The sequence below is a fragment of the Hydra vulgaris genome, chromosome 03, assembly GCF_038396675.1.
Source record: "Hydra vulgaris chromosome 03, alternate assembly HydraT2T_AEP".
Classification (NCBI taxonomy): Eukaryota; Metazoa; Cnidaria; class Hydrozoa; order Anthoathecata; family Hydridae; genus Hydra; species Hydra vulgaris.
Window position 1 is genome coordinate 42,580,569 of NC_088922.1, and position 11,932 is coordinate 42,592,500.

Sequence of the window (11,932 nt, forward strand, 5' to 3'; positions counted from 1 at the left end):
ATATCGAAATATCGAAGAAAGAAACGTACGAAAAATAACCGAAAATATTTCAAAAAATATTTGGATATTTTAGTTTTTTTAAAAAAAAGTTTATTTTATTTGAATTCATTCACATTTATTTTGTACCGAATTTGTTTGCCCTTTTCTTGATATTATATCAACATTGGATTATACACATTGAATCAACATTGAGTTGAGATCGTAAAAACAATCCACTTTTGCAATGTTTTTACATACGTTGAACCAATGTTACTGCGTAAGCTGGTTTTAATGCCTTTGTACTAATCTGTTCATTGAAATGTTTGCTAAAAACTTGACATTGAATAAATGTTGGATTTGTATCAGAAAAAATAGCCGACGTTCGCGATGGTTTTACATACGTCGGCCCAATGTATATGTGCTAGTTGGGTAGGTACGGTCCTGCAGATTAGGGTGTCCCAAAAACACACTTTTTTTAAAATTTCAATGTGCTCTCAACTGATCCCCATTCTATAGGTCCTAAATAGCTACCAAAATCTTTTTTTTAAATTTTTAATGACTAGAAGTGATAGATGTAAATTCTGAGTTTTACGGTTTTGTACACTTATGTGTATTTACTAAAAAACAGCGCTATCTAGTATTTCAATATGTTTTAATATGATGTAATAATTAGTACACAATTAATTCCCATAGGATATTATTAAAGAATAGGATCATTCTCTATGAACGTTGTTAGAGATTGATATTTTTCCCTCTGGACAATATTATTAGTTCGTATAATTCCCCATGGATTGGTTCACAAATAACTCCATTAAGAAATTTTTTTTGAAGGAAAAATTTCTAAATGGAATTATTTGTGCACGAAGGAATTCTAATTTGTGCACAAAGAAATTCTCGTGTAAACGGTTATAAAAGCCGTAACGGTAAACTTAGATAAAACATTATACGAGAGGGAATAACGACTTCATAGATTTTTGATGCAAGTGTAACATTTAGTATAAATTTAGTTAAAAAACTGATTATTTCGAAATTCATATAAAAATGGGTAGAACAGCTAAAAAAAAGAAGATGGAACAGGACAGAATAAGATAAAACGGAAAAATACAGAAAGGTTGAGGTATATTTACCTATTGAAGTACCCACTGAGGGAGTTACCTCAGAGACAGCTTCCATCTAATGAAGATATTCTTAGATACTATCAATTTATCCTTCACGAGTCACAAGTTAAATACAAACCCACTTCTACTAATGTTGGTTGCAAATTGAAATCGAAATCCAAAGATCTTGTTTGTGAAAATGGTGTTTGTACAGATCCTGATAGTTCTTGCTTGGTATCTAGGATTTAAAAAATTTGGGATAATGCTAGGTTTGGCAAGAAATTTGTGATTTGTGGGTTCAATATAAAGACTAAAATCATTAAACTTAATTTAAAATACAAGAAATTGAATAAATTGTCTTCTCTAACTGGAACAGTAGTCTTGATAAGCAATCAAAGTTAGAGAAAGATTTTCTCACAGAATCCTATCAGCTTTTTGACATCTCGACTAAGAATTTTAAAAAAGATATTCTTGCTGATAGATTGAGAACAGATGATGCCAAGCTGGAAGATATAAAGTAAGTTCATTAAATAACACTTTTCTTAGTAGTGAGATTTTTTTTCCAATTAAAAGTAACTTAAATAATAGCATATTATTTCCTTTAAAATATTTACGTTTAACTCTTTACATGGTTTGGTCATCTTCCAAGAACAATTATTAATTTATTTATAAATGGCTTAATAGATTTAAATATTTCTTAGTTTTTATGAAGACCAGAAGTTACATAGGAAAGGATATATGGAAACAAAAGTCGATGAAGACTACAGTAGAAGAGTACTGGATGCAAACAGGAGAAAGAACAAGCTAGATAAGTTGAGAGAGAAAGAATTAGAGAGACAGAAAAACTTAAAAGATATCAATGATGTTTTGTTGTCACATGACTCCATGACAGAAGAGATTCAATTCAGCAGTGAGGAAGAAAAGTCAAACGAGGACTGTGAAATCAGCGAGGAAGATGATTTCCTGGGTAACGGTCGGAAACGCAGGTATAGTATTATTTTAATAACATAGTTGTAATTTTCACAAGCTAAAGCTGTTTTATTGAAAAGTATATAATTATAAATAGGTAAAAAAATATTATAAAATGATACCTAGGTACAATTCTGGAGATACGATAAATCTAGCAGTGAATGTTGAAAAGCTCATTAAATGTACTGCTGTTCCAGCAACAAGGTTCAATGTTGGTGTACGACCTCATCTGGCAATTTTAAGTGAAGTATTTAAAGCTGGAGGTATAGAAATTAATGATATACCGCTTTCGAGAAGCACACTTCATAGAAAAAAGTTCAAATATGTAGAACTTGAAGGAGACTCGGAGTGGATTTCAATATCTAATCATCTTAAAGGCCGACGGCTTATTCTTCATTTTGATACCAAACTGTTGGAACAAATTCCACTGGGCTTAACATTATCCAAAAAATTGAGCGACTTGCAGTCTCAGTGAGTTCCCCGGATGACGATACCATGGAACCCCATCTTTTAGGTGTTGTTCAATGTCCCTCTTCAAAGGGAGTTGACCAAGCAGAACAAGTGCACAATCTTTTAGAATATTACGGATGTACAGAGCAGATCATTGGTATATGCTGTGATACAACTGCAAGCAATACAGGCGGAGTAAATGGAGCAGTCCAAATTCTTACAGATATTTTGAAATTACCAACTTTGTGGATAATGTGTAGGAGACACTATATGGCTGCCCTTACTGGTGAGAAAACTAAAGGTCCAAGAAGAGCTCTTTATGTCAAGCTAAAGAACAAGTGGCCTGAAATCTGTGAGAAAGTGAATGAAGTGAAAAATTTATGTAAATCGGACTGGCAAAGAATTGATCTGAAGATTGGCTCTGTTCTTCGCACTGTTGCAGAGGAAGCTAAGACATTTTTGACTAATGCAACTACTGATATAGTGTTTTCAAGGAACGATTATGGTATAGTTTGTAAGCTTGCCTCCTTCTTGGAGTGGAAGTACAAGATTTTAAGTTCCATCAACCTGGCACCTGCCATGAGGCAAGGTTTTTAGCAGATGCGATCTACATCCTGACTCTTTATATGGCTAAAGGTATCAGTAATATCTTGACAGAAAAAGAAGTGCTGCAGTTGAAGGATGCAAGTTTGTTCATTGCAATTTGCTATGTTCCATGGTTTTTAAAAAGTTTTTTAAGATTTCTGGCTCCCTACAATGATTTGAAAGCTATCCAGACAGCCTATGCATTGAGAAAAGTTAGTATGAATATTGGAAATGCTTTGCTTCTCAGCATGGGACGCCATACGTGGTACTTAACTCCGCAACTCTGTGTTTTGTCCTTTGGGGATAAAGAAGTTCCTTCTGAAACAAAGCTAAGAATGCTGTTAGCTCTGATTGAGTTTGAAGAGCCAAATGAATTTCAGCGTTGTAAACCATCAAATGTACAAATTGGAGAGACCACAGAGCTACCTGAGTTGATTTCCGAGCAAAGCTACCTTCTCTTCAAACATTTTAAAATATCAAGAGCAAGTATAAAAGAATGGCTTAATAATAGTCTTAATACTATAGATGTTTTTAACCATCCTCAGTTGCTAGATTTTATTGCATGGATCAAAACATATCTGTTGTAAATGATGGTGCAGAAAGAAACATTAAGCTCATTAAAGATTTTCTTTCAGCTACTAGAGATGAAGATCACCTTCAAAATGTACTTTTTGTAGTTAAAAAGTCTAGAAAAAACTTGACTAAGACTATGACTAAAACGGAGCTTGGGAACTGTTCAAAAAGTTGTATTTTTTGAGAAATGTTTCACCGCAATAAAATCTTAAATTTGGTAATAAATATTAGTTTTTATGTATTTTCATATTTATAAATATAATCTATCAAGTTAAATAGTAGAAAACAATTGGAAATGATTTATACGCATCTAATTGTTTTAATTTTCTAAAATGTGTTTTCTATTAATGTTAAGCTAACTTAACATTAAAACAGTAAAACTCAGATTTTACATCTAGCACTTCCTGTCAAAATAAAACCGTCAAATTTTTTTTAGTACTTATTTAGGTCACATAGAATGGGAATCAGTAGAGAGCTTTTTTTTTTTTTTTTTTGGGACACCCTACTGCAGATACATTAACCTTTTCTATTATTTATAATTCTAGTGCAGAATGTTTGTATTAGTCTACCTTCAGTGACTAGGTTTTTAATTGAAGATTATGAATTTATTTAGAGACTTTTATATGGAGAATTTATTTAGAGACTTATTAAAAAAAAAGTAGAACAGCAAATATTACCAGCGTCAAAAAAGCTAGAATTTTAAGTCTTTAAAAAGACTCTGATGTATGTGAATCAAAGGCTGAAAGTTTATTATTCTAAAGGATTGACGCTAAGAAGTCAGCAATTTGTTAATGTAATAGTTCCCAATTCAACTCCAAACTTGACAACAGTAACTATTATAAAGTAAAAATTTTGAAGAGTAACTTGATCGAAATAATGATAAATTATTTGAAAGCATACCTCGAGATTAAGTTAGTTTTTTACAAAGTTACAAAAAACGCATCTGTTTTTTGTCGAGAGAGAATGCTTTTATACCGAAGATTAATTTTACAAACCAATGATCCATATCTTTTATATCCAAATAAACTTTTTTACATGGGGGATATGATTTGTTGATATGCAAGAGATTTGTATCATCAGCGAAAAGATGTACTGACGAAAAGTGAACAGAGTTGTTTAAATAATAATATATGTTAAAAATAATAACAACAACGTTATATATATTAAAAGCAAAAGAGAACCAAGAGCAGAACCTTGAGGGGAACAGTACATACAACATATTTATTACTAGAGTTATAACAATTAATACTTTCATATTGTTTCTGATCTGAAAGATAAGATCGAAACCAATAACTTAAAACACCACAAAACACCAGATGTAATTTTTTTTTTTTAAAAACAAAAAAAAACAAGCAAAAACAACAAACAAACAAAAAAAATCGGATAAAAATCATCGCGCGGCAAAAATTTAACGTTATGAATAAATTTTTATTTAGAACATAGAAACATGTCGGTTTTTAATAAAAAAACAAACTTATTTTATTGAGGAGATTTAATCTTAACTTTATGTACACGTTATTATATAAAACTGATGATTGACACTAAAAAATAATTAATTTTTGGAGTTCTACTTTCTTCGACTTCGAAGGTTGCGTCGTACAAATTCGTTTGGAGCTGTAACAATACTAGACTGTAGATCGTTATTAGAAATGGGCTAAAAGAAAAATAAAATCTTGTTTTGGCTTAAATTTGCAATATGTAGTGTATATATATATATATATATATATATATATATATATATATATATATATATATATATATATATATATATATATATATATATATATATATATTCAGGGGCGTGGTGGCTCTAAAAAGCCCATGCGGGATTTTTATTAAAAGGCCTATATATGCGAGATTTTACCATATATGCTTGAAGTAAAGGCCCATACGAAAAATTATATATATATATGTGTGTGTGTATATATATATATATATATATATATATATATATATATATATATATATATATATATATATAAAATTAATATTATTGTTTGTAATACTTCAAAATAAAAATGGTAGCAACACAATGCAGCGACCACGTTTTTATTTTGATTTTCTTAAAACACAACTTTACCGCAAGCAAATACGATTAGTATTTTATTGTTTGAAGAACATAGCCTAACACAAAATTAAAAATCAAAGATTTTAATTTTTCTATTACTATATAATGATATATATTTTATTGTACAATAATATAAATTTTTTTAAATTATGTATAATTTTTTTTCTAAAATAAATATTAAAAATCTTGAAAAATAAGAAATTCTTTTTAGTTTATGCTTTTGTTTAATTCGGTGTTTCAACTTTTTTTAACATTTTTGCATTAACAGTAAAAATGCCGCTCTTAAAATGGTGCCGTTATTGACATAGTTTAAACATAAAAATTTTTATAATGTGGTTTCATTTAGCAGTTCATCATCCTATTTTTAATCTGTCTGAGGACAGGATATTACGGAGTGATTTCTTTATTTATATACAATATAAACTGTATAAAAATAAAAAACTTTATTTATTATTAAAGAAGTTTCGAAATGTTTCAAAACGTTACAAAAATGCAAAACATGAGTTCGATCCTTATTTATATAAAACTTAGTTTAAAATTTAACACCAAAACATTTTTGTTAAATAAATTAAAACGCAATACAATTACTATATAGTAATTGTATTGCGTTTTAATTTATTTAAGAGAAATGTTTTGGGGTTAAATTTTAAACTAAGTTAATTTTAATGTTTTGGGGTTAAATTTTAAACTATGTTACATAAATATTTTAAATGATTGTGGAATTTCTTTAAAATGTAGAAACAATTAAAATTTGCCAAAAGGCCCATACTTAGATGAAAAAGTGAAAAGCCCATGCGGGAATCCCGCTTAGCCTCTGGGGCCACCACGCCTCTGTACATATTAGGGTGTCCCAAAAAACAACATTTTTGAAAATAATCTGCTCCCACCCCCTAAATGTGTTCTAATACAAAAACACGAGGTTTAAAATTTTTTTGAATAAAAAATATTTTAAGGGGTCCCTCAAGACCCTCGAATATTTAAAGGGTCTTTAATTATTTCAAAAAAAATGTTCTCTTAAAAATATGTCAATCTGGTACTCAAATGAAGCAAAATTATATAAAAATTTCAAAAATAATATTAATTTTAAGAAAAATTTTAACTTATTTATCAAAATTATAATAAAAAACATAAAAAAATGCATTTTTTTCATTTTTTGCTAAAAAACGTAATTTTTTATGTAACAAAACTAAAAATAACAATTTTTTTTCGAAATGCATATTATTTTTGAAATTTTTATATAATTTCGCTTCATTTGAGTACCAGGTTGACAAATTTTTGAAAAACTTTTGGGAGGGTGAGGGTGGGAGCAGATTATTTTCAAAAATGTTGTTTTTTGGGACACCCTAATATATATATATATATATATATATATATATATATATATATATATATATATATATATATATATATATATACGTGGGCGGAGGAGTCGTTTTTGTTATTAGAAGAAGCTAACTTCTAGACATGGAACAAATTCCTAACATTTATATGTTTATAATTATGCCAAATTAGGATGCTTTGCAAAAACTGCAATGATTAGAGGCTGGGAACAAAAAGCTCCAAATTTTTGGCCCCCACTGCCCCAAACGTGAGAGCAACAAGTTGATGCTATTCTCAACTAGACTTATATTCATCGATAAATTTCAAGGTTCATAGTAGTAATCTCTCAGCGTTCAAAAATTATGACTGTTTAATATTTGTAACCACCTCAAATTGAGGGGGGTTCAACCTTTGGTCATAACTTTTAAACACTGAAATGTTAAACTAAAATTTATCGATGAATGTAAGTCTAGTTAAGAATAGCACAAAAAATATTTTATCAACTTGTTGTTCTCAGGTTTACTTTCTACAGTTAGGTTTAATAGAGTTTCATCATTTTTTTTCATAAGAAAAGCTTGATATCTTGTACTCTGGTGGTGACAAATCACGTTAAAAACTGTAAACTAGTTAAAATAATTGTATGTAATTGGTATTATTTATACCAAAAAAATACCAAGCTCATCTTATGATAAAAAAATATGATTTTTTCCTGTTATGTGATCATGGGAACTACTTGATAATTAAGTAAATATTATTATATCAAGTTAAAAATCCAGACAATTTAAAAACATTTTTAATAGGCGGTCATTAATGCTTTAGAAATAGCCTAATTTATTGTTTAGTGTACAAAACTTTGTGATAGTAACTTTTATATGTAAGTTTCAATTTTAGTTTGATTTGTTATCTGGTAGTTTAAAGAGTTCTTTTATTGAAACTTTAATTTTACTCAATTGCAAATTTTAGTTAAAATAGATTTTTCTGTTATAACTAGTGGAATTAATTTTAACTTTTGATGTTAATATAACAAAAATAATCTATAAAAAACACAGATAATTAAGTACCAACTTAAGTACCATCTCTTTTTCTGATGTCATTATTACACATTCTGATAATTGAACATCTTTTTTCAGACATATGAGACCTTGGAAGAAAAGAGCAACAGACAATATAGGAGGAAAAATAAGAAATAGCAAGCATTGAGAAGTCGCAATAATTAGAAATTACCTAAACCATGCAAGTGCAAAAAAGTACAATTAAACTATGATGATGATGATAACAGTGAACCTAATAAACTTTTTTAAAAACCTTTTTTTTAATAATCCCCAAAATTGTAATTTATCACAAGACTGGGTTTGTAGTACAAGCTACAAACCCAGCCTATTATCATTATTTTTACCTTATTTTTGAAAACTTATACTTTAAAAATTAAGTAAAATAATACTTAAGGTGTATTACTTCTAATTAACTAATCAAGAGCAACCATTTAAGTTCTGAAGAATTCAGAATTTAATGGGGAAAAAACAAACAAAAATAAGAAAAGTCACAAATTGCATTGAATATCAACAAGGAATGATTATTGAACTTAAAAAAAACACAAACAGAAATTTTGCAGAGAAGTTGCTGGTTTAGTTGGCAGTAGTAAAAATATGGTTAGCAATGCCTTTAGATATTTTCAAGTGTATAATTTATCGCGTAGCATTAAACCAAAAGAGCATCCTAAAAAAACTACACCATTAGAAGATCAGAACATTACAAATATTTTTAAAATAAAAACCATTTAATACCACCAGAGAAATTAAAAATGAAGTTAAAGTCATGATCTTAGTTGAGGAACTTACAGTTAAGGAACTATTAGTTGTCGCCGTATTGCACATAATTTAAAGAGGTAATATAGTTAAAAACATTTCAAAAAAGAAGTCTTTATTGACTAAAAAGAATGTCAAAAATTAAACTTCTGTAAAGATTATCATAACTGAATATTTAAAAAATGACAAAATATTATGTGGAGCGATGAATTGAAATATGATACATGTAAAAGGTATCGGGTTGGCTTTTTATGGAATGGAGTTGGTCCCACAGAATAGAAGTTATGAATCGGTTTGGATATCAGAATAATCTAAAAAACATTATGTTGCAGTGCGCTGAGGAAACCATGCCACTAGTGTTCACTTTCCAGCAGGATAACGATCCAAAGCATACATTAAAGTGTGTAAAAGCTTGGTGGCTTCCTAAATTCTTCAAATTTAGGAAGCCACCACAACCACCAGATATAAATTTAATTAAAAATCTACGGAAGATTGTCAGTCAAAAAAAATCAAAGGTCGAACATCAAAAATAAAGATAAATATTGGAAAATGGTTGAAAATGGTTGGTATTCAATTCCTGTCCACACTATTAAAAAGCTGAAGTGATAAAAAATAATGAAGATATAACAAATTACTGAATAAAACATATTTAATTTATTATATTTAAGTTAAACCATAAAACTATTTAACTCAATATGTATTAAAGTTAAAAAAATACAGCAAATTAACAAAATTTTCTTTCATGCTTATATTTTGCCCTTGTTGTTTCGCCCACTAAAATAAATGAACTTTGGGAAATAATCAATTTTCTAGTGAAAAAAAAAAAAAATACTTTTAATAACTGGCTTTGTTTTTAAAAATGATAAAGATGATAAGAATAAATAATTGAGAATTGTTACAACTATTATAAATTAAAAACAAAATTTATTAATATACTTATATAAACAATGGTTTTAATATCTATCAGTCAAAGATCAAAACAAATTCATTTAAAAGGTTTCAATTCAATCATCATACAGGCCGTATTTTAAAAATCCGGGAAAAATTTTGCAAAAAAAAATCTTTTTAAGCTGATGGCTTAAAGCTAAATTAACAAATATAAGGTCTCAATTTTTTGAAAGTTCTTTTTTTTTTTTGTATGAGTAATAACTGAAAAAGTTAAAAAACAAATATATTGAAAAAATATGTTTAAATTTGTATTTACAGAAAATTTTTGGGAAAAACTAAAAGTTGAAAGAAATACCTAAAATAAAAGATCAAAACATTGAACTTAACTTTTAATAAGCTTTACAAATTGTTTCAAACGTAATATTTTGTTAATATTTCAATGCAAACATATGGTTTTACTCATAAAGTTTCATAAGATTCTTTAAATGAATTTAAACACCCAAATTTTCAATTTTACTGTTACACACAAAATTGAAACGAAATTTGAAAGTACTAAAATGTTTACCATAAAGACTTTTTTTTTCAAAAGATAATTAAAAAGAAAGTAAAAACCTAAAGTACATAAATTATATTAAATCAGACCAAGCATATAACATTTAAAAATACTAATCAATTCAGTTGTTAAATTTGCCAACTATTTTGGGCCAATACTTTGGTAGAAAATTTTTTTGCTAGCCCACACTGATTTTAATTTTTTCTGCACATTTTTTTCACAGACAATTTTTCAAATGCAATATAAAAAAACATATAGTAAAAACAGTAATAAGCTTGCAGATTTTTAACACACAGAAACAACGCACAAAAAAATAAAATAAATAAACAAATCAATGTAACTATAACATAAATATTATTGACAGCCAAAAGCAAAAGTGGGTTAAGTCATTTTTCTATATTTTGAGATAACCACAATAAACTATTTCTTTCAAAAATCTTTAACAAAAAAAAAAAAAAAAAATTATTTAAAATCCAACATTAAGTAGGTTCTGTTATCAAACTATGTTATAATTCTGTGATCACAAACTATTTGATAAATCTGTTACCACATAATATGTGACAATTGAACCTACTTTATGTTGGATTTTACCAAGTTTACTTTGAAAGAAATATAAACTTACAAAAAAATTATTGTATGTACAAAAAATGAATGTAGAAATGTATGTATGTAGATTTAGACATAAGTAAAAAAACAAAAAACAAAAAACTTCAATAACTAGTAATTAGAAACATTTCTACAATTTTAAAACAAATTTGCATTTCTTATTTGCCAGCAATTATTTTAAAAGTAAGTAAATAAAAGTAAACTCACAGAATCTTCAAAAGGTGCTGTTTTTTTTTTAAGCAATTTCTTCGGGGCCGTTGTTTTATTGTCAAGGTTTGAATCTTTCAGAAAAATAAAAACAAAAACAAATTATTTTGGAAACAGTATATGCTACTTAAGAGTAAAATTAAATTATTCAATTATGTCAGTCAAAGTGATGTGTTATATTACAATACCATATAAAAGATAGAGAGTTATTATTACAATACTATTAAGGGATTTATATACTTATAGTGAGGTATTTTTCAGAATTTTTTTCTAAAGATCAATTATATAAATTAATGATTACAAAATTTTTTTTGCTATATAGCATTAAAAAAAAAAATTAAATTTGGACATGATCAATGTTGTTGTTGATTAAAAAAAACTTCTTATTAATTTATAATGTGGAGACATATTTCATATATGTTGACATGTTCAATATCAGAGACATGTTCTATATCAGAGACATGTTCCATATCAGGTAAATGTAAAAGAGCTAAATGCAATAAAGAATCCAATGAGAACTAAACTGACACCTGCTAACAGTATTAACCAAAAAAATTATAAAACTGATTTTTTTTATTTTTTATACACTTACAAAATTAAAATGAGTTTAGGACAAAAAATGAAGACAATATTCAAATTTAACTCTATAATTACTTTTTTAATAACAATTTTAGAAAATGAAGTTTGATTAAAACCCAATAAATAATAATTTTTAAAATTAGAACAAAGTCTATACTTTTCAATGGAAGTTTCTGATCTTTAATCTATAAACCTATAATATAAATGATTTCTTTTATGATTAAACATTGTCTTTTATTCTATGTTTGCTTTT

The 11,932-nt window shown here is 27.5% G+C and overlaps 2 protein-coding genes across 3 annotated transcripts in view; one reads left to right on the top strand and one right to left on the bottom strand.

Moving 5' to 3' along the window:
• The first annotated feature begins 1,275 nt into the window (after positions 1-1,275).
• On the top strand, positions 1,276-2,520 carry LOC136078692 (uncharacterized). The gene is made up of 4 exons (XM_065794476.1): positions 1,276-1,310; positions 1,453-1,593; positions 1,778-2,062; positions 2,172-2,520. Exons 1-4 carry the CDS (start codon positions 1,276-1,278, stop codon positions 2,518-2,520), a joined length of 810 nt encoding a protein of 269 aa, XP_065650548.1.
• A 2,607-nt stretch (positions 2,521-5,127) lies between these two features.
• Positions 5,128-11,932, bottom strand: part of LOC100201949 (kinesin-like protein KIF20A) — an 87,186-nt gene continuing 80,381 nt past the window's right edge. For both annotated transcript variants that reach the window (XM_065793292.1, XM_065793291.1), the window contains exons 25-26: positions 11,101-11,174; positions 5,128-5,307 (exon numbers count right to left, since the gene is read on the bottom strand). In XM_065793292.1, coding sequence (XP_065649364.1) covers positions 5,221-5,307; positions 11,101-11,174 — 161 coding nt within the window. In that variant the 3' untranslated portion in view covers positions 5,128-5,220. The remainder of the gene's footprint in view (positions 5,308-11,100; positions 11,175-11,932) is intronic.